Source organism: Calonectris borealis, chromosome Z, assembly GCF_964195595.1.
Source record: "Calonectris borealis chromosome Z, bCalBor7.hap1.2, whole genome shotgun sequence".
Lineage (NCBI taxonomy): Eukaryota > Metazoa > Chordata > Aves > Procellariiformes > Procellariidae > Calonectris > Calonectris borealis.
The window spans coordinates 86,525,743-86,549,870 of record NC_134352.1 but is presented as its reverse complement, the minus strand read 5'-3'; the positions used below and the strand labels follow the sequence as shown (position 1 = coordinate 86,549,870).

The window sequence follows — 24,128 nt, the reverse complement described above, 5'->3', positions numbered from 1 at the left end:
ATGCTCTGCTCAGCAAATCCTTCACGCACATCTCACGTCTTATCTTTCTCAAAGAAAATACTACATTTAACAATAAATTTTAATACTAAATAAAATTTAATACTAAATTTAATAATAATAGTAATATAGCATGATATACTAAAACTATAATGAAAAATTTTTAAAAATTAAGTACAGATCTTTTAAGAGCATAAGAAATACAGCTGGAGAACTTAATCTTAAAAAAAATGAAGTATTGTGATAAAGTCACTTCTATAATGCCACCAACATATTAAAAGACACACAATTCCTATGCAGAACACAGCAAGCTTTAACTCGGTGACTTACTTCTTCTACCTGTACTATACAGAGTAAACATGTATTTGTTAGTATCATCTCTTTCAACTAATGAGTACTTATACTGCAAGGTCTTGGATATAAAAGTTTTGCTTGTACTCAGTAAAGTTATGCATGCAGTACAGCATCTGTATCAGTTTGGAAAGTTGAACATTACTGTAACAATCTTTGTTACTAAATTCCCTTTGGAACTCAAAACTCCTGTGGAATGTAGTACAAGATGACTTGATGAAAAAATAGGACTTTTAAAGAGGGAAAAAATAAATGAAAAAATATTTGTATATTAACAAGAATATTTGTATATTAACACAAATCATTACATGGTACAAATAAAAAAAATATTTGTAGAAACTGGAGATTATCCTACTTTTAATTTTGAAATAAGTTCTCCAAGTCAAACATGAGAAAGATTAGGAGTTCTGCTAATAACTGAAGAATCAGTAAAGCAAAATTAAGGGAGTTGATTTTCAAATGGCAAGGAGGAAAAAGAAAACATAATATCATTAGGTAGCTGGAAGAACAGGAAACAGCATTAATAGAAGTTCTCCCTTCATCACAACAGGAAATATCATTAATTCGGAAGCCTTTGTTTACCTGCATCCGACTAACTTCAGAGGTTATTATCCATACTTTCAGGATGCCAGTCACCGAAACTGCTACAACAGTATCCTCTGGGGAAAAACAAACATTAGGCTGGTAAGTACAAGGACGTCTTCATTTTGTTGCACGCTTGTGCATATCTGAGTACAGAAATATTTTGAGAGTACCTCAACATTATAAGTTTATCAAAACATTCCTGAAGTGTTTGCTTCAAAATCAAACGTTTATTTGCAAAGTGGTATTCCAGAAGCACATACGCACAGGCACACACAGAGATTCCATGGTTTTGTGTTTACATCTCTCAATTAATACTCAGGGCTCAAATTAAATGGGGGGGAAGGGAAGTCACAGTTATTTCTAGTACTGCTATCAGACATTGTGGGTTGTCCCATCACCCTCCCCAAAGGCAAGGGGTTACCATCCCGAGAGGAGAGATTTGTTGCTTCTGCCTAGCTGTCTGCCCACACCAGCCTGCAAGGATACTGAAGTGTGATGGTAAGCATACTCTAGTTGTACAGCTGCCCAAACATCTCTTGGCTGCGGGTTCCCAAAGGGCACCTCTGCAAAATGACTTCATTAGAGTTATTATCTTCATAAAAACCAAAGTATATCAAGGGCTAGTCAAACTTTCTAGACATTCCTGTTTCTACCAGACAAGTCTGGTGTAAGATCAAAATCTAAGAGGTAACTTCTCCATTACAATATAAAAACAATTCTAAAACAAGAAATAAAATTAAAAGCAGTATCAGCAAACACTTCCAGTTGTTCCACAACTTAGATGTTGCAGGGATAGCAACTGAGTTTCTCCACTCCAGGACTTTGGGAACACTCAGTTTACAACTGCTGTCAGCCTTAACTCAAGATAAAAATCTCTCCTTTTGTCAGGATCTTCTTCCTTAGTGTTCCCCAAACCTCTTAGGAATTAGTTTCCGTAACAGGAAAACCTGAATGAGACACCTCTCCACCTCAGCTGCCAGAATTTAAAGCCTAGCAAATTAACACAAACTAGCAGAGCAAAACAGATGTGTGGACAGGTATCACTTCAAACCATGTCAACTAATCCACCACCGAACATGAGCCTACTCACATACCTCTCCACGACACTGACCGTCATCACTTTTAGAAGTTCCTCCCTCTACAGTCTTCAGGTTTTTTGATCCTACTGTGTACTTTAATCAGCACATTCCTTAAATACATTTCCTACAATAATAGCTTTGAAAATATTATGACAGCACTTTTTATAACGCTCCTAATCACAAGAAATACTCATAGTACATATATATCTTGTCAAAAATTACAATGTATAGCTTGCCAAATGATCTCGATGTATACTACACATGACATTAGTAATGCAGAGGACAGCCTTAGCATTTAGAATGCTTGCACCCCTTCCTCCAGTCTTGTGCCAGTTTCCAGGCTCTCACTGTCAGTGTGCTCTCCAGAACTCCTTCTCAATTCTCAAAGAGAAAACAAGTTATCATCTATGTGCTTTTATTCAAAATTAAAAAAAAAAAAGTCACTTTTCCTGTAGGAAGGTTCCTTGTCCTTCAGGTTTCAGCACATGCACACACTGAAGATGACAGAACTGAATCTATTTACTAGGTGAGCCTGGATCCCACCAAGCACACACACAGAGTGATCTGGCTAGATTTTAGGTTCTGTTCATAAGAAAGCAGTTAAATTTTGGCCAGAGCCAAAACTCTCATTTGATGGAACAACAGAGACAATACTGCACAGGTATTAAACTAGCCTCTTTTTCAGGGACTAGAAACATCTATGTGTACTTTGCTCTTCAGAAAGGTTAGTGCTTGCTGGGTGTTGCTCAAGATCACAAGAAGTAATATTCTAGTTCCTCCCCAGGTTCTTGAAAAAGTTGAAAATAGTGTTTCTCTTACAGGGAGGCAAAGCCATAATAAAAGCGACAAAAATAATTACCTTGTGTTCTATTGGATCGAATGATAGTCATGGAGCTGATCCAGTCAGGAGATATCTTCGATAATAAAGAATAAAGAACTTCAAGGCTGGTAGCATCCACAACAAGAATTTCTGGATAATGTCCGTGGCATAGTAGTCTGCCTTCACGCTGAGTCCCAACTGTAAACTGATAGAACTAAATGGACATTAACAAAATACAGAAGTTATACTCCATGTGAGACATTGACTACTTAATTTTTAATCAAAACCATAACTTCAGAAATATATTCTAATGCCTATATGTTTAAAAATTACTACTCTGCACTGATGAGTGGAGCTTTTTGCAGAGGCCCCCTTTCTTCTGTTATCTTCCCAAGGCAACCCTTGCCCTGCACACTGACAGAAGCTCCTGTAGCTGACAGAAGCCTGCCTCAGCCTTCCCTGCTAAGATGATCCTCACGCTCCCACCTCCCCAGCAGTACTCCTCTGAAAATCTTCTCCTTTTCCTCCTTTCTTTCCAGGCTCTCTCATTAATTATGATACATTTTTTAAAATGCTGAAGCACAGCACGTATTTCCAGCTCTAGGGCATTTGATGATACAGCATAAACTATTTATGAAATACTTCAGTATGCATATAACGTCATTATTAAGCTTAAAAAGAAACAAAACAGCCTTGTTTTGATAACTGATCTATAGTTATCCATGCGCTGCAATATAGAATAGGACCTCTGAAACATACACAAAGTACTAACCTGAATGCCAGTATGTGTACAGGCTAGTTTAGTAAACTCTATGCATCTCCCATCATTCACGTCCCACAGACACATCTCCCTACAATATAAAAAGTAGATTAGAACTACATGGAAAATATTTCAGTCTTCCAGGGGTTTAAAAATCATTTACATTGGGAGAAACGTAACCATTGAACCATTTGTTAGTGACTATATGAATTGCATTTAGATAAAGGAAACTCAAAATCAACTTGAATTTCCAGTCCTTCTATCTGAATCTGCACAACCTCCTCTTCCCTATGAAGATAAGGGGAAACAAGTGAAATGCCAAGGTTCATCATAAACAATCAATATTAAGTAAACGCAAGTACATAACTTCTCTCACAAACGTTTTAAGTCACTATATACTTCTACCGCACCGCCTAAGTCGCCCAAAAATTAGCTTGCGTTCTCCACATTTGTGAGGAAGAAAACAGCATTACAGAAAACAGAACTGTGTCAGATGGCAGTGAACACTGCAGGTTTTCCTGGGAACCCAGGCTGTTAAGAGGTAGAAGCATCACCTGGTACTCTTCAGCACTCTTAAGAGCAAGTGAAAGCACTGAACAACAAATTATAAATTGTACCAGTAGATACTTTTCTGACTTGCCTTATGAGCAAAGATTACAGTTACCTCTATGAATTCATTCCAATTAGCAGCCATTCCCCCTATTTACAGTATTTTTTTTTAAATTTACTTTTGAAGTTTTATATTAAAATTTAATCAGAACAGAATCTGTCAGCTGCTTTCTCACCTTTTTTCCCCTCTACATCAGATATATAATTTCGCAATGAAAACACATTTTGGTTCTAAATCCAAAGGAAAACATTACTTAATACTGCAATAACTACGAGATGAAAATTCTAAGTTTTGACACATTCTATTCTCAACTTCTAGGTTTAAAGGTTATTCACTCGTATTGTTCCCCACCTTTTCCAGATAAAACACTTATTTATTTTATTTGGATACATAACAGACCTAAACGTGGCCAACTACATTTATATAGGCAGAGGTTAAGAAATTTCTGCCTCAGAGTTGATCAAATCGGCCTTAGCCTGGAGGTCCGCCTTTCAGTAAACAGCCTTTTAAAAACAAAGCAAACACAAACAAACCCAGACTCACAAACTTTTTTTTCCTTTTATAAACTTGTTTTGCATAGCAGAAAAATCTGTCATTCAAACAGTAAGCTCTGTACATGAATGAAAAAGCAACCCTCAAGAACAGACTGATGCTCTGGGTAGTAACATCTTTGCAAATACTTTCAGGTTAAATATTTTGCCTAATGAAAGACAACTGAGTTGGAAATGTTACCTTTTCAAAGCAAACTTTGAAAAGGCAAAGTGGAAAGGCATACTTTAAAAACAAATTACACATGCATACCACATTAAATCTAAGAGCGTACAAAGTCTCCACTAGTTTAAGAAGGAATATTATGATGTGTAATTACAACTTCTTTTCAAAATACCGTTATTCTAAAATAAAAGTAACTGTCTCCACAAAGAGCGCTAATCCATTTTAAACCTATACCACACCTCAAGAGCTGTTAACACTCAAGAAAGAGATGCTAAAAATCAGCACTATTATGAGGTGGCCTGCCATAGGTCAGAAGTGAAGGGCAACCCATCTTGTTCAATGCAAGTCCATGGAGAAAAATGACTCATTCATAACTGAAGTGTTGGTATCTCTACTTAGAAACTCAGAAGCTATACTAGACTCTTGATAACAACAGTAGTTACTCCAACTCCCTGAACCAAAACTAGGTGCAGATTTTGGGGAAAAGGAGCTCCTGCCTTCCAGAATGACTCTATCAGAAAAACAAGACCATGGCCTGTTTCCTAGAAACTGCTTGCTGGTAGCGAGGACTCACTTTCATATAGCCAACCAGAGTACGAATGTATATACAAGGATACAGGGAATGCAACCTCCCCACTCGTGGGGGCTGGCCTGGGCTCACGGTCAATCATGGTAAGTTGCTGTCTGGCCTTGAAGAGCTCTTGAGAAAGCGCTGGAAGCTGTCTCAGCAGGGGCTCCCCGACTCTGCAAGGCTATTGAAGCTGAGTCCTCTTCCCCGTCCTGCCTGAGCTGCGCTGCCAGCCTGGGCACGCTGACCCCCACCCCAGCTCCCGACGGCCGCTAACACCCAGGGCCACCTGGGGAAATGCTCTCCATAGCAGGAGGGGAACTGAATTCAGATAGCAAAAGCTATTCAGACAGCAAGTTATTTAGCCAGCTGAAAGTGCTCTCCTGGTAGAGGAGAGTTGGTTTCTAAAGATCCTGCACTCAGCATGAGGCAGAGGATGGGAAGGAGAAGAGGTGGCGGGGAAATAACAGGTGTGAGTTATGAATGACAAAACTAGTTGGCCCCAAAGCTTTGACCTGTAATTTATCAAACTGTGTATCTTTTCAATAAATTAGCCCAAAATCTAGCTAAAATGTGAGTGTACAAAGTATATTTTATTTAAAAGTTAGACTTTTTTTTCTTTAAATTACCTGACTGCAATCCCCATTAATGTCAATTGCATGAGAAATCCTTCCCCCTTTCACCTCCCAAACAGTTACTCTGATTAGTAAATAAAACCTCTTAAAAAATAAAACGTATTTGCTGATGTATTTTTTTTCTTAAGGATAAAAATCAAACACTGCAACAGAAATATAGATAAATTGTGTGACAGGTTTCCAAGTTTTAAAACATGTATTAGGAATCATTTCCTGCCAACAAGCTACACTACAACTCACGCTTGCTTCCACTCAAGAAACAGATCTTGGATAAGCAGAGAAAAAGGAGAAAAATACACATCTACTGTCTGACTGAACTGACAAACTCGCACAAGCAAAAAGATGACAGAAAGCACAGAAGCTCTTGACTGAAGGAAACAACGTCACACATCTCATTGCTCATCCAAACATAAGTCACATCCAGCGCTCCACATATTGCTTTACATACAACTGTGTGGCGTCCTGCCGCTGACTCCCACGGTACAACAAATAATAGAGGAAGCCTCCAGGACCTCGGACACTTCCCTATGCTCCTTTCAGGCCACAAATCCAAAATTCACACCACTCTCAGTATCTACAGTGGAGAAGTCCCATCATTTGGAATATCTATAGACATTATACTAAGTAAAAAATACCATGTATGTAAACAACCCGACCTCTCCTTTACCCTCAATTTCCATTATTTAACAGATCTGCATATTAATAAATCCTCAGGAAACTCACCCGCTTTCTGATGCACTCACTATATACTGCTTTTCACTGGAAGCAGAGGCCTTTGATAAACAAGTAATTGAGGCTGTATGACCAAACAACAGAGCTCTGGGATTAATCTAGAATCAGGGAAATAAAATGTGAAGTAGAAATAACATAGGCACTATTACTTAACCAGAATATACATACTCCAGATTTCCATTTTATGTATTATATAAATATATATGTGTTAATATATATACACACACTCTTAATTAGCATAACAGTAGATATATGATCTTGAAAGAGTTTGCACAGAACGCTGCTATAGTACGTGAAAAAAGTTTCTCCCTAATACTGTAATGCAAATTTGTGAAAAAAATGCATTTTGCATCAAAATCGTGCTATCAATATTTTTAAATCATAAGCTGAATTTGGCCCAATTTGACTGAAAAAATTGTGTTTTACTGCAGCAATAACTTTCCCCCCAATCAAGTATAGTTCACAACCCTATATATTCACAAGTAAGTTTATATAAAGCCAATGCATAGATTAAAGATAAAAAAGAAAACTGCCCTTTATTTGTCCTTTCTAGAAAGAACCAGTTGCGTTCTCCCATTCTTTCTTTTTAAATATACCAGACAAACATAATTTATGGGGGTAACTCACCGACATTGAGATTTTTAAGTATTCAGCATAAACTTTTCCTGAAGCATGCTGCTTTTTTTTACAAGTAAGGATTGTTTTGCTGTTCCATTCCAAGAGTTTAAAACTCTTTGTACCACGGCAAACTACGAGATCATATTCAAAATAGACACTTGCAGATTTCAACTCTAGGGCAGGCACTGGCATAAAACAATTAATCATCAACCTTTCTCTCTGCTACTAGCCCTTTTTCTCTTCCAGTTTTCATGGAAATAAAAACGGTTGAATAAAATATTAACCTTAAAAAGTTCTCTAAGTACAGTCCTCTGATCACTGGAATCTGTTTTCCCAAAACGATATTAAGCAGCTAAACTTGAAAGCAACAACTAGTTTAGAGCAGCTCCAGAAAAGAGGAAGTAATTACTTAAAAAAATTACTGCAAGAGCAGCAACAAAGTTCAAGAGCAAAAACGACTCTAATCTGTAACATTCACTATGGAAAGCATGTAGTGTCACATTCAGGCCTCGTGAGAGGAAGGAAGAAAGGACAAGTGAACAAGGTATAGAAAGAACTGCAGACCAGAATGGATACTATAATATTGAAGAATAAAATCCCACTGGCAGCACACACTTTAAAGATTAAGATTGTACAGACTTTAGTCTTACTTCTAAATCCAAAGAAAGGTCCCAGAGACATATTTGTCCATCGTGGCATCCCGTGACGATCATCGATGCATCCTCCATGAGCAGCAGGGTGGATATGCAGTGTGTGGGGGCTTTACGGCCCCACAGGACGATGGGCAGAACGAGACTGTTTCCTGCCATTTTGCTTTCACGCCTGTCAATTTAATCAAGATAATAAATATTACGTCTCAGCAGGTATGCCATTCCTACACTTAGCACATTCTTATCCTTACAAAAAACTTAAAATATTAGTCATATTAGTCTGAAGGTACTTCATAAACATTTTATACAAAAGAAACATAGTCACTATATATGCTATTCTTCAAATACAATACAGTATACAATCACCTCTCATCAGGGAACGTGTTATTTTCATGTATGGATTAAATAACATTGTTTAAACGGTCACTTGAAAAATACAGTGAACTGTGGTAGTATTATAACTTCACAATTTTGATTTCTCACACGTTTTGCAAAAGATACTTTTCAAAGCAGCATTTCCCTACACATATAGGTATCAAATAGCATTTCCCTATGCACGCAAGTACTTTTGCCAAAATCACTCTTTATACAATAACTTTGAAGTAACAAATGCTTTAAGTCCCGGGGCTGCAGCAGCTATTATATGCCCGATAGGAGAGTTCATTCCCATTTGCAAATGCAACAACCCTTAGTCAAAAATAGGCTCTGGAGCTTTCTACAGATGACTATGCACTTTTCAGAAATACTGTTCTGTTAGAACAGTGTCACGTTGACATAGCTTTTTCAAATTTATATTTATGTTGGAGTATCTAGTATCCTGCATTAGGTGAAATTAGAGGCAGAAAACGTTTTCAAGGTTAGTGCCGTTCCTTAATTCATAATCTGTGATAGTCCATTCCCCCTCATATACACAGCTAAAGAGGCTAACTAAACAAATAAAAGCTAATTAAAAATAGAAATAGCCTAATTAAAAGATATATGTTAGTTTTGAACCGCTTTGGTTTCTAAGTCTTGGTGGTAAATGTTTTCAGAGTGTCACCTCCCTAACAGAAGTACAGATGTACTTCTATAGCCTGCCTTCTGCGGCAGGCAGAGCCACATGCAAGCAAAAGCCGCTTAGGCGGGGTGATAAGGGAAAAGGAATTAGAACACGCAATATCAAAAGATGTGGTATTAGGGGGAAAAATTCTTACTAGCATTACCAGCACTGTTTAGAACTAAAGAAAGCTAGGAAAAGAATAAATAGAGCAAGTGCAGCCCACTCATCCTCCCTCATTTCTCCACCGCTGCCAACCACTGATCCTGGATCCCAAACTGAAGAGATTTAGAGACTGACACTTGACAAATAGGCACTGACTTATTTCTGTGACCCCCTGCACTATGGCACTTCAGGATCCATGGTGTCACCTTCTATTCAATAAAGGTTGCATTTTTATTTATTCTGCATAAATGCTGACGGTCTCATGTAATCCAGTCATTTTGATGCTGATGATCTTGTGACAAGTGACCACCTCTTCTCCCTTCCCCAGTTTCCACAAGACCTTGAGCCCCAGCCCCGCCAACCCCAGCCAGCTTCAAGCTGTAGAGCGAACTGTCCCCTGCAGGCCAACCTCAGCTCCCACTGAGGGGGAAGCGTGGCACAGTGCAACAACGGGCAGCGAGTGTGCTGTTGTGTGAGCTTTGCTACACAGCTGAATCCCAAGACAAGAAAAAAAGCCCTGCAGGTAAAACTCAGTGGCACTGCAGTACGACTTCAGTCAAACTTGCTGACTCAGCAGATTCGACAAGTTTTGTGAAGTTCATCTGGACCTAAAATGCCTTTTTTTTTTTTTTAAAGACTCAATTCACATTCAAATACAAAGCAACAATCGATCAGCCAGCGACTCAAAGAGAAGTACTTTGAGGAACTACAGTAGCACTAGATGTGCTTATTTAATATCTGAAGGTAGTTTTGATCACCACAATTTGCCATACAGACTGGATTCTGGTCAACAAGAAATAGATGCAACACTATCCTCATGCCAACATTTAATATATTAAAATATATTGACACAAATTAACATGGAGAAATTTTTATCTGTCACAAAGCCAAAGTTTTCTTGGTGACTGGGAAATAGCGAACAACAAAGGTGTTTGAATCATAACTTCAGAGAGAAAGAAAACATCATAGAAACTCAAGTTGTAGTAATAATAAACAATTAGGAGGATTAGCACAAGATTTAAGCACCAAAACAAACCCTTGTTTTTGTTAGCAACATTCTGAGCTTGCCAACCACTTAAATGTTTTTGTAACGTACGATCCTCGAATCCCAGTCTGCTTATACTGAGCTTGTCAATGTATTGTCAGTTCTCCGGCTGGGCCAGGGCCGACGCAAGCAGCAGCTCTGGGGACTGCCCGCCTGCCTGCCTGCCCCGTGGCAGGGAACACGGGAAAGTCCACACACAGGAAAAGGAAACTACATACAAGACTTTTGCTTTCCAGGTAACTGACTGAGCTCATGATTGTTTTGGGTATACTTTTTAGGTCTATTCTGCATTTAGTAAATAAAAACGCTGGAATGTAAGTTATATTTCGATTGCACTAACAATAAGTTTATATAAGATGTACGTAAGATCCATTCCAGTTACTATTACTTTCTCAGAAACAACTGAAAAATGGTACGCATAACCATCAAGCAGAGAAAACATGTCAAGAATGACTGACATTTTCTTATTGATCTCTTATTCTGGATTCAAACAGAGTTGTAGGAGTTACTCTACGCCACTGCGGTAAAAGTTTGAGTTATGGAAAGTTATGGCTTGGAGCATTTTGTGATAAATGAATGGGTGAAACGGTTGTGTTAAATAAATAAACAAATCTTCCTCAGGTAGTATGTTGTGGAGGTTATGTTCTGACATTACTACAGCTGAAACCAGAGCAGAATTTCTGATTTAGAGAAGGAGTATAAACACAAACACAGGCAGAATTCACTGAAGAAATACGTTAAAAAGCATATTTTCCTGTCTTTTTATAGATACATACATATTCTTCTTGCTTGACCAATCCAGCAATATTTGCATTTGTTCACAGGTACGTAAACCTGTTTTACAGCACTTCAGAAGAGGGAAAAAAATTCTGAATTATGACAAAGGAAAAATAAAGGTCATCCTGAATCTAAGTCAGGTTCACTGCAACTCCACTTCCCCACTGCGATAACCACAGTTCCCCTCTGTGTCCCCGTGATACTCGGATCAGACAGCAGTGATGGTTAGAAGGAACTAACTAGCAAACAAGTAGAGCCATGCTGACCCACTGCCCCGCTATTGCCAAACATCACACCGCAAAACAATCCCGCCTGCCCGTTTTTTCAAAGGAAGCACATGCACGAGCTTCAGATTTCCATGGAAGTTGTGGGAATTTAATTCAATAATCTTCAGTTCCACTGAAAACTATCATGCAAGGTTTAGTGTCTCCCCTCTGAGACAAATGCAGAGTTGATATAAACAGAGGCAACTACAGAGATCTTGGTTGCACCAACCACGAACTTGACCTTTTGATCTTACATTACCCTGGCCATTCCCAGTGGTGACTCCTACACTTAAACAAGTGCTTTCTACATAAAAAATATCTTCTATTTCAAAACATTGGTTTTTACTATACTACATGGAGTTCGACATAAATTAATGCCATCTCTCATCCATATAAAAATTACAGCGCAATTTCTACAGGAAAGTAGTTTTTTATTCATTTTGACAAATGCTGCCTATACTCCTAGTGCAAACAACCTCTGTAGCTAGAGAAATCGAACACGATAATGTACATGGAAAAATGGGGGAAGGGAAGACAGCACGAGCAGAATAATGAATAGCTAAGGATTACAAACAGCTTACAGGGCCAGCTGGACATACCAAGCCTCAAACTTCTTAAGAGTGAGAGATGCATTATGGTTTTTCACGAAATCCATGTCATAAAAACAGTAGTATCACCTACTATGAAGTGCCATTTTATGCCAACTCATTTCTTGCACCCCATTGGACTATCTTTATTAAGAACGATTTATTTTATTGAGAGCTATTACTTAATGAACAAGTATAAATAAAGACCAACAATCAAGCATTTAATCTATTGCAACATATTACAAGCTACACTAAAACTAGTAGTTGTAAAACATGCCTGTAAATGTAGTGTTAATTGTTATGCAATGCTGGATCAATTGTTCTGTCTGGACGATCACAATACAGAGCCATTAAAATAATTAGAAAATTTTAAAGAATACGGTGACCGTACTAAAGAGCTATGATTCTAAAAACACTTGATGTGAAATAATCATAAAAATATAGTGAAAAACAGAAATAAAGTGTCCAGATGCAATAAAAAAAATGCAATCATACACAACAACAAAATCAAAGACAAACAAAAATACCCATTTAACTCTTTTACCACCGAATTCTTGTAATGAAATAAAATAAAGGACACACTGGGAAAGGTGGGGAGAGATGGAAATTTCTTTGCTTTATATATATATTAAAGCACTTGAATACCAACCAAGGTACAACATTCTTTACAAAGCATTCTTCCCTTGCTACCTGCAGAAAGCTCCCTTCAGCAGTTCCACCACTGTGGACTAGAAATGCAAACCTGTGCCAAAATCCTGACAGATGCCCCAGCTGCAGCCCCCACAGGTAACACACACACAGCATTCCTCTCACCCCCTGACTAAAAGACACATTGGTTTAGCAGAGATCTCAAAGGTACTTGTTTGACCACACTTCCTCCAAGTTTTTTTTTCATGACAGTAAAAGATTACACTGATGATAAAATATCAATTAAGTGAATTTTAATCATTAATAAAGCAATCCATCAATAATTTCAGAGCCAAAAAAATCTAGGAGTAAAACCGCCGATAAGTAACATAAAAATCTCTTCTCATTCCTTTCATTTCCTATTGCTTACAGTTCAGGGACCAAGTCACAGTATTTTACATGTTACCTGATTGTTTTGGTGATGCAAACGGCTGCACTTTTGAACAAATATAGAAGCTCCCCTACCAGGGCACAAAATTGTTCCTTGAAGTTTTGCAGTCAGCTTAATGCTTTTCCAGACTACTCATAAATACTTTAAAACCGACAGCACTATAAACATATACTTAACAAACTGAGTTTTCAAAATTAATACAAAGTATACTACAACATACAAAAATACTAGCACATACATGTATTTTATATTTCCATGCAGAAAAACGTGAGAGAAAGCACTGAAAACATTAACAGCAAAATACTTTCTAAAGGCCTACAGATATTCACATTTCAAAACTTTTATCCAAGAGAAACAGAATTCTTAAACTATTTCATATCAACCGTTAGGAGAGAGAGCAAAAAGAAGAACTACCTCTTTCCTTCTAGTTTTTTATTATGGTACCGCAATGCCTTCATTAAAAACTTCATTTTCAGAAAATACCACAAGCTCATTGTAACAGTTGAAGAATTCAGTCTACAAAGAACAACGCTTCTCTATCACTGGCAAACACTGAATACATCCCCTGCAAAAACCAAAACTCACTTATTGTCTGTAAACGATCAATAACTTTTTTACATCAATGATGGCAAACTACAGCAGCAAATAAACACTGTACCATTGACAAATGGTCAAAAAGCATGCAATGAATCATTACAAATGAAATCCCACATTTTAGTTATTTATACCTCTCCAGAATAAACTATTTTTGCAGAAAAGGGAACTGGAACTTTGAACTGGAAAACGGAGACGTCAAACTGAGCAGAGTTCTTCCTGCTTAATACCCCTCTGTCTTCATAGGGATTGGTAAGTTTTTCTCTATCACTTCCACAAGTGCCGGAATCCCAGTGTTCCTCCTCCAAACACCCAACAAAAGAATGAGTTTGTATTATTGCACGTATGTAGGGCGTGTGTGTGTGTGTGTATATATATATATATATGTGTAAAAACATACTTGTATTTATTTTGCTTCACTTTTAAATTACCTCTCCCAAAGAGAATAAATACACAGATGCAGGACTGTGGGAAAAGACCCTCCTGAAAAGACTTGACAAAAGCGGAGGCTCTTTTTTTCATTCTCTGCCCCACAACAAAGGATCTCTTCTCTCCCTCATATTTGCTTTTTCATAAGGTGAGAGTTGCAATGTAAATCATAGCATCTTTTGCAGTGCCTTGAGAAGTTATTTCCACTCAGTTTTTTGGAGTCACAAAGCCCCTCTTCTTCAGTCCCTTCCCACAACCCTGATAGGTGCCACTTGGTATCCTAAGCCCATACAGTCTCTCATACTCACTCTAAATAACGCTGGCTCTTCCGATCATCGCCTACAGCAGATAACTGCTACTTATACCTGTAAGTTGCCGTCTCTTTGAGGATGTACCAGAATAGTCCAGAGTAGCGGGGCATGTTTTGCCAGACACGACGACTAGAAAAATATAAAACAAAGATGTGTTTCCTTTTTTCATTCAAACTAAAGTACCTTAGATCTCCATTTTTCTGCTGCTGTATCTTTACCTAACCGCAGGCACCAAGGCTGAACCACCCCGACAGCCCTCCATGGGATCACTCCAACACATCAATGCCTTCCTTGTACTGGGAAGCCCCAGGCCGCACACAGTACTGCAGTGCAGCCTCGTAATCCTTCCTCTCTATTTGGCGCTTCCTTTTCTTGACCTGCTGGCTACAGCCTTGCTAATACAGTCCAGCACACAACTCTTGGGCACAGAGACACAGCTTCTTATCTACCAGGATGCCCGGCTCCTTTGCTACAAAGCTGCTGTCCAGCCAGTTGTCCCCCAGCCTATGTGCCATTTCAGATGCCATTTCAGACTTCCCACAGTCGTCAGGAACTTCCCCCCATCACCATGACCTTCCAACAATAGAGAGCAGTCTCCCAACCACATCAGCCACTGTCTGGTCCTATGGATTTTTACTTTCCCCATAAAAAACAAGGCAAAAATGGCACTGAGTAGCTCAGCCTTTTTCATGCTTTTGTTATCAGGTCCACTATAGCACCAAAATATAATCCAGCTAGAGTTATATACACGTACATCTCAGTTACATTCTTTGCATTTAAACAGAGAGTGATTCTTTAGATTAGTAGATGATCCAAAAAAATTAAAAATAATATGCTAATCTGGTAGAATAGTCAAGTGACTGTTTCAACTGCACTGCTTAGAGGCTGGTATTTAGGCAAATTTCATAATCTGGGATAAATTCCTATGTGAGTAAAGCTATTAAACTGATTTCTTAAGTACAATGTATTAAATACTGAATCAGAGACTCACATAAACATCTTCATCAAGCCATAGTCCTCTAAACACTAACTAGCACTTTCAGGACTAGTAAGCTATGGTAAACTATTCACAGCTAACTCATTGAACCAAATTACAATCAGAAAACATAACAGTAATTTCAAATCAAAGTCCCATGATGAAGGTACAAGGCAGATGCATAGAAAATGTTAAAGTTAACAGGAGCTTATTGTTCAATATAATCAGGGGAATAACCAGGTAGGATAGCCATGGGTATAAGGACAAAGGTCAGATGCACGGTCAGAGAGCTTTATAACAATTGTTTCTATAACAGATTAAAGGTAGAGTCATGTAATTTTTCGGGTCCTCTGCCTCATCTGTCCTATAAAATAAAGCCAATATGCAGCAAATCAGAATAACACCTAAACAAAAACATTCTGCATACAAACCACAGCAGGACTGAAAGCCTTTATCATATGGGTTATCACCTTCTGCCACAAGTCACACTTGGAAACTAGTTTCAGTATTTTAAAAAATGATTAGCATTCCTGTCCATCCGGTTTTTGCATATACTTTTATCTTGCCAAGTGACAGCAACAGACAGGCAAAAAAAAAATCCACAAGCCTTCCTCCACCCATATACAAACTGTTCCTGAAACAGGAACATTTTATTTGCAATTTCCTCATATTTTCCCACAACTTTCTGTCTTGATGGGAAGCGTCGAGACCTCATTAAACCTTGTAAGCCTCAAGTTATTTATCCTGAAACAGCATCCATAATAAGGATTTTTACAGATAGAAAAAGCACCCAAACAAAATTAATTTAGCCCAGCAGCTAGTGAGAGTGACTTTTCCCCTCTGCATTGCCTTGGGGCAATAGAACCAGTTTCCTTTCATGTCTGTCACTAGCAAGTGGATATAATTCTCTAGCTGGTAGTATTTCCATGCCGTGTGTGCGGAGAAACAGTTGTGGCCCCTACAGCATCTGATGCGTATGTAGATTTCCTTGCCCTCATATATTCCAGTGGGTAGATACATGAGGAAAGGTTTAAGAAGAAGCAGGGATAATGATGTTGCAGACTGCACAAGTAGAAAACAAAGCTAAAGGAAAGGAAGGAAGAACAGAACGCAGGATTGGAGACGTCTCCAGGCAAGATCACCAGAAGGTACAATTAACACTGTCCTTCAGTACAACTAAACACACTGCTCGACTCATTTGATCTGCCGATGACTTTCAAAGCACAGACGAGGCAGACAGAAGCATACAAATTCTTCACCCTCTTACAGCACTTAGCCCTAACAGCTTGCACACATAACTTTAAAACATTGGTATTATTGCTAGAACTACAAACCCAGGAGAGTAACTGTCACCAAAAAGAAACCTGTTTTAGGTTTAGTCTATGTGCACGAACACTAAGCAACCATTGCATTGCTCATCTGCCACATATAACCCCACTGGAATTCACAGTTACCTGGGCGCTTTCGGAAGCACTGCACACCTAAGCGCTATGTTTTGCTCTGGCCTGGAGCAAATCAAGTGATATCTCCCAAACAGAGGCAGAGAGTATCAGCCCTACATAAATCCAGTCAGAGTTGTGGAACACCTCAGTACTTTCACGTCCCATTACAGCACTGTGGCACGACACTGCCCTGACTAAGCTAGGCGAGCCCTGTGCTGCGCTCGAACCTCTTTCCTTGGGGAGACGGATCCAGGTCCACCAGGCACACGGGAAGGATACAAGGCAGGCCAGGAGAAAGGAACACTTCTTTGGGGAAAGAAGTAAAAAGAGAAATAAATTTACCTTTGTCTTAACAAAGCACAGCAAAAGCCAAGAAGAACTCGTTCCAAACACATTTATTTCAATTAAAGCACATGCATATAAAGAATTAATCTTAGGATGTGTGTGGACACTCAGAGAATCTGCCAAAAAAATACATCTATGAATTGACTGTTTCTTTATCATATATGCTCTCAGTATGTAACAGCTCCAAAACGAACCATTAAAAGCTGCCAAATGAACATCTGCTTTTAAATAAATGTAATTGTGCTTATGTTCAAAACAAAGTAACTCAGAAAGGTTAAGAATAAATCATTCCTTTCCCTATCAATGTTTACCACATGCTAATGCCATTTTCCTGTATTTCCAGCAGAATTTAAATTACATTATTATTCAGATTTGCCACCAATAAGTACAGAGATGGCTGCCATCCATGACATCAGGACAAACCTTCTAAGTGGATTGCATATTTTCAAATGAACAGCAATTTTTATGCCTAATATTTTTCATGTATACAGAATCTCTCATTCAAAAAGACCTTAGTTAAGCACTGCAACAGCCCTCCTAAAACCATTTACAAAAAGACAATCATACATTTATGGTAAAGGCTTATTTCTGTTACATCATGGCTTCCATTTGAATAATCCAATGCATTTTATAAAAATCTGATGATTTTAAATTTAATTACAAATGACCTCTTCCATTTAATACTTGGGGATGGAGAAAAAGGATTAATGAGGTAGGGAGAAGAAAATTAAGTACTTTACCCAGAGCTGCAGAAATTTTTTGCTATCAGAACCCACATATTTAGACAATCAGAATTTTCTTTAAATAGATGATGAATAAGTAAACAATTCTGTTATTAAATACGAATGGTCGGTAAAGTTTGCCATGTCAATTAAATTCCGCTTGTTTCTGAAGGTCTGTCAGTAATTTTCAGCGTCTTTTGGAATTAGTTTTGACTCACTACAAAGGGATCAAATGCAAAATATTTTTGCTTTCTTAAGCTATCATTAATCTAACAAAATGAGTTTGAATCACAGAACAGACGAGGTTGGCAGGCACCTCGGGAGATCATACCCTCCAACCCTCTGCAAAAGCCGCGTCAGCTACAGCACGTTGCCCTGCACTGTGTCCAGTCGAGTTCTGGATATCTCCAAGGACGGAGACTCCATAACCTTGCTCAGTGCAACCTGCTCCAGTGCTCAACTACCCTCCAGCAGGACTTCATGCTGCCAGTGGCAACCCTTTGAGCCTCACCATTCTGTGGGTTTTCAATCCACTTCACTGTCCGCTTATCCAGACCCATACATCATCAGCTTGTCTGTAAGGATCTTAGGGAAAATGGCATCGAAGCCTTACAATAGCCAAGATGTAAACAACACTCACGGCTCCCCCTCATCCGCCAAGCCAGTCATCTCATTGTAGGAGGCTATCAGGTTGGTTACGCGCAACCTGCTCTTTATAAATCCATGCCAACCGAGAAGTCTGAGAAAGCTTTTAAAAAAGTAAAACTTTCTCAGCAAATAAATCCCTGATTTTATTTATTTTTTTTTATCTAAAAGAAATTTTGGTCCATATCTGCAGGATACAAAATACTATCAAACAATCTATCAGGTCAGGTCTTACACTTTGACACATGTAGCAAATCATTATCATTTCAGCTTGCATCTGATAAGCACTGAATACAAAACTTAGAGAATAACTGTATCTTTATACTTTATCCAATTAACAACCCTTCTGATTTGCAACTACAAAAAGATTATTGCAACACTATGCTAAAAACTATTTATAAAAAGAAATATTTTAAAAATATAATTTTTCACTAAGAGAGTATTGTGAGTAAACGGGTGAAGAATGCAATCAATTTTGTTAGCTGTACAATCAAGAAATAATTTGTTCATGCTGACAGCAAAGTCAGGAAACTGGCTTAGCAAAAAGATAGGTAAACCAGGACTTTTAATGCCATCCCCCATGCACATGGACATGCATGCACACACAAATCCACACACAAAGTGGGATAGCAGCTGGCGAGTTAAACTGGCAACGACATTCATTTTGATACTCAACTTCACTTGTTTCAATACACACAAAAAAGGCCCCAACAGTTATGAAGGAGAACTGACGTATCCCTACATAACCAAGAGGTGCAAGGACTTTTCAAAGGCCCCAATTTTGTAAACACAGCACACTTAATTTTACTACTACGAATATTCACATTGACGTCACTAACCCTACTCATTAAAACAGAACTAAGCATATCTGCAGGAGAGAACTAACCTACTATTTTGAACTTGGTCAAAACTGTTAGGCTACATTGAAGTTCATGTGAAGTGAAAAGGTGACTTCAATCCAGGTAATAATGAATAACAAACCAGACCTCATTCTCATTATGCTGATCAAGGATTAAAAGATTAATGGCACCTGGCAAAATTCATCACCTCAAGTCGTCTTTGCTTTTTCCCTAAATCAGGAGCTTCTCCATAACATTGTGCAGCCAGTACCTCTGCATCCCCCTAAGTCAATTTATCTCTAACAGCTATCTCTAAAGTGCAATACTACATCATATAACATACCTGTTTTTCAAGCACCCTGAGAAAATACTTGTTACAGGGCTGTATGTCTTGAGTTGGCCATTATGTATTACAGTAATCTAAATAAAAAGATTGTGTTACTATCAAGCCTTCGCAACACACTCAAGATCAAAAATAAATGCAACAAATACAAACTTGTGTTCCAAAACAGAAATTGAAAAGTAACTAGTTAAGACACAAGCTCTTCCTTAATCTTTAGATGGCAATAACAACAGCGACAATCCAATGAAAGATTATTGGTTGCCCCAGCTGAGTAAATGACTACAAAAGTCTGATTTAAAAGTATTAAACAACATGAAGGTAAGATTGGTTATCCCCCCCCAAAAAAAAACACCACTCCCTGTATACATAGGTTATAAAACAAGAAAGAAGAGGAAATAATAATTTGGGACTCTAAATCCTTCATTATAGTTAATAGATACCTTTGAAAGCTGTTTGCAGGTTTTTCTGGCACTTAATGTGATGACACATTCAATCTGCATATATTTTTCCTGTTTAAAACTGTCATGATCACATGAAGGACAGTTATCCAAAGCAGCTGCAAAGTAAACTCTAAATCATATCCCCAGTTGCCAATAATATCACGGCTGTCATGGAAAAAGGAAATAGATTAGAGAGGCCACGATGTAACGAAAATTTGGCATTAAGAGAAATTCAAGTTCCTATAAAGAGTTATTTCTCAGATATTTCTGTATGAAGAGTCACTCCTTAGATAACTTTCCACTAACAGAGAGAGCGCTCTCCATCCCATTAATAATCGGTCACTTATCACCGACTCCCATGACACATCCAAGGCATTACAAAAAAGCACAAGCCCACGGTGTGCAGAGGAGGGTGGTGCATTCTGGGTTGAAACTTGTTGAAAGAACAAGCCCTGCAAGCGTTAGGGTGGAGAGCCGGTACCTGGCATTGCCCGCGCAGATGAAGCCACCCGAGCCTCCCGCCGCTGGCTGCCGGCGGCTCCGAGGGCGCCGGTGTGGATGCGGCGGGGAGGGCCGGGGCTGCGGAGGGCGCGCAGCCAGGGAGCGGGGCTCGCACTGCGCTGGTCCTGCCGCCCAGCTGCGCGGAGCCAAGCGCGGGCGCGCACGGCCGTTCCCCGCGAAACAAGAGCGTCCTGCCACGGCCCCTTCCGTGGCGTGACTGACCCCCTTCTCCCAGCTCACGAAACCCCCTTTTATCCGCCGCCCCTGGCGAGGGCACGCCAGGCGAAGCCCTGCGGCGAGGCCCACCCCCACCCCGCTCACACCGCACCACCCCCAGCGCCGCCACCGCCTCAGCGGGCGGGGGCTGGGAGCCCGCAAGCCGCCGCGGGGCTGCCCCCCGGGTCCCCCCCGCCGGGGGCGGAGGCTGCCATCGCCCCCAGGCAGGTGCCGCCGCCCCGTCCCGCACAACATGGCGGCCCGCGCCACCGCCCCACCGCACGGGGGGGCCCGAGGGCCGCCGCCAGCCCGCCGGGGGCCGGGGCAGTGCGGGGGCCGGCAGCGAGCCCCGCTGGACACCGCCACCGCCCGCCCGCCGGTGAGGAGGGTACCCTCTACCCGAAGGTTGCCGGCAGCCGGCGGGCACTCACCTGTCCCCGCCGGGGCGGTGGGGAGGGTCCCCGGGCGCCGCGCCCCCGCCGCGCTCCCTCGCCCGCGCCCGGTGCGCCGACCAGCTGACACCGCCGGCTGCCGTGACTCCTACCACCACTGTCGCAAAGACCCCGGCCGTCGTGACTGACGGCAGGCAGAGGCAGCCGGCGTCGCCATGGAAACCGGGCGGTGGAGCGGCCCCATTCGGCCGCGGCGGCTGCGTGAGGGGGGCGCGGCGGCGGGGAGTGCCGGGGCGAGGGAGCACCGGTGCGCGGGTTCCCAGGAGGGAGGCGGCGGGGCCGGGGCGAGCCGAGGGGCGTCCGGGTGGCGGTGCCGCGGTCAGGGCCGGGTACCACCGGCCGGAGCGGGCAGCGGGCGGGGCGCGTCAGCTGGAGCTGCCCGATCGGCTCCGGGCAGAGCGAGCCCCAGCCCGCGGCCGTTGGGGCCCGCTTCACGCCCGCTGGGGGAAGGTCGGCCGCGCCGCGTCCCCCGCCCCCCTGGGAAGGGCTCGCAGGGCGGCTCCGCAGGGGAGAGCTGTGAGGAGTAACCTGTGTTTAGCCATCACTGAAGGGCTGCACGAACGGTAGAAGCTGTAAGGCGGCATCTTGGAGATACCTCTGGTTTTGAGCGTGAAAAACGCTGTTCTGTGACGCCCGCTCGAGGTGAAATTTATGCAAAAGCACGTGCGGGGTGTATAAAGCGTGTTGGTAAGCTGTCAGTAATGACATTGCAAAACGGGGTAGAGAAGGTTCTGGGTTTAATTTCTGGTTTTACTTAGTTTATCCTGGAACATGGTTAATACAAACGTTTCACTAATCCCTCTTTATTTTTTTCCCCTTACTGCTTCTAAGCATTTATGCTTCCTAATTTTTTCAGTTATCACACTCTCTTTGCTTTATAAAAACACAGTATCAGGAAACTGAAAAAAAAACCAATTTCTGTCTGCAAAAGAGAACTGTCATCCCCGTAGTATCACAAAAAATAGTCAATTGTAAAACTAGGACAATTTTTAAATTACCACATTTTGAGGGAATTCCTACCTTATCTGTTTTCCAACTTTTAGGTGAAATAAAGCAGAAGTCTTGGAGATAGTAACCTACATAAGCTGGATTTCTTCTCTGAGCCTTGCCAACAGACCATGCTAAGAAGGTGTGGTAGATTGACTTTATTTCTTTATTTTCTTTGCAACCAAAACAACATTTTTACTGTTAGCTTTTGGTATGTGTGAATAATTGGTTTCAGTTACCAAAGATGCTGATGCTAACAGCAGTTCAGTGGTGGTTTCCTTTTTTCCCATCAGCTGTTTAACAGTGTACATCAATACATCACAGCTGTTTAGGACAGAAAGGGAAAATTATTTCTGCAGTTGAAGCTAGAGAGAATATTTTCTCTTGGCCAGAAGTAATTAAAATAGTGAAAATAGTTCACAACTTGCTTTACTATATGTTGGCACATAACACATTACCTATATGGGGACTTGGTATCAGATACGTTCCATACCACCAGTTCCCTAAAGACAAGGCAACTCCAAATTTTTATTGCTGTTGAATTAGTAAGCAATTTCAGTTCAACTGTGGAATATAAAAGTATGGATAAACACTGTTACTATGTGGGTATATTTTTGATGATAAAAGTAATGCTGAGATGTATCAATATAGCTATGTAGAGCTATGCAAATTACATACAGCCACATGACTCCTGGCAAGTGAGTATGGATATCCTGTCATCCAAGAACAGATGCCTGTCTGTAACAGCAGCCTATTTAGCATGTGAATTACTTTCAGCTGGGAGAATGGAGATTCTCCAGTTGTCCTATAATAATAAATTCCCGAAGCCAATGTTGGTCAAAGTCATGTAGCATTATATCACAACAGGACTAGGTATTTTTTTCTTCCTCTCATGTTTAGAGAAACTGTTTTAAACTAGCTGCTATAAAAGGCTCAAGGATGGTTTTTGAGTTACGGAAAGAATATTAAGTTTTCGTAAAATTAGGTGCTAATAAAAATGTTAAACATTTTCATTTGCTACTTTAAACATTAATTATACTGTTTTATCTGTGTCACCAATGTACATATTAACAAGGCGGCTCAGGGGGGACCTTCTTTACCTTGAGGGTGGTCAAAGACTGGGACAGGTTTCCCAAAGAGGTCTCCAAGTCGCCATCTTGGAGATGCTGGCTCGAGCCAACCTTCCAGCTGCAGCAGTTCCTCGGTTCTATGCTGTTATAGCAACACACATTAGTGAGCTTCAAAAGCAGCAGACGGTGGTGGGATGGGTTATTCTAACAACCCAGTGAGTTTCTTTGCTGATTTTGTACGTAAGGTACTAGTAGTCTCAGAGACAGCGTCAGCAGCTAGCGTTGGTCAGAGTGCTGCTCCACTCGTCCTCAAAAATCACAGTGGAGCAGTAAGATCTACTTTCCTCTATTTCAACTGTTGTTCACAGAAGAATCTCAAACTAAAATACGGCATATTTTTAATTCCTATGTTTCCAGAACCAGTTCTGGCCCAAGCATTGGTGTGGACCCCGGAACAGGAAGGCCATGCGCAGGTTCTCCTCCCTGTTCCTGAGGAGGGGATGGCATCTGGCCCCTTGACAGCCCAGCCAGGCTCAGTAGCTGCGCCCAGCCGCGGCGCTCAATCCTGCTCCCGCCGGCAGGGCCTGTGGCTGGGCTGCAGCCGCCCTCCTCCTTCTCCTCAGCTGCCTTCTGCCCTGTCTGCGCCAGACCAAGATGGCGCACTTCCCCTCCCGCACTTCGCCGCGCCTGCCCCTAGCTAAAATGGCTGACGGCTTGCGGCGGCTTCACCCCTTCGCTCTCTG

The 24,128-nt window shown here is 40.8% G+C and overlaps 1 protein-coding gene across 8 annotated transcripts in view; it reads right to left on the bottom strand.

The window, feature by feature from the left end:
- The window catches only part of WDR7 (WD repeat domain 7), a 150,853-nt gene extending 126,809 nt beyond the window's left edge, over window positions 1–24,044 (bottom strand). For 5 of the 8 annotated variants that reach the window (XM_075138111.1, XM_075138112.1, XM_075138113.1 and 2 more), the window contains exons 1-5: window positions 8,120–8,291; window positions 6,843–6,949; window positions 3,605–3,683; window positions 2,872–3,046; window positions 931–1,007 (exon numbers count right to left, since the gene is read on the bottom strand). In XM_075138111.1, coding sequence (XP_074994212.1) covers window positions 931–1,007; window positions 2,872–3,046; window positions 3,605–3,683; window positions 6,843–6,949; window positions 8,120–8,278 — 597 coding nt within the window. In that variant the 5' untranslated portion in view covers window positions 8,279–8,291. Of the gene's footprint in view, window positions 1–930; window positions 1,008–2,871; window positions 3,047–3,604; window positions 3,684–6,842; window positions 6,950–8,119; window positions 8,292–14,404; window positions 14,509–21,307; window positions 21,427–23,415 lie in introns of those variants that run through there. The other 3 variants (XM_075138116.1, XM_075138115.1, XM_075138117.1) reach the window with 3 other exon arrangements.
- Window positions 24,045–24,128: the final 84 nt, after the last annotated feature.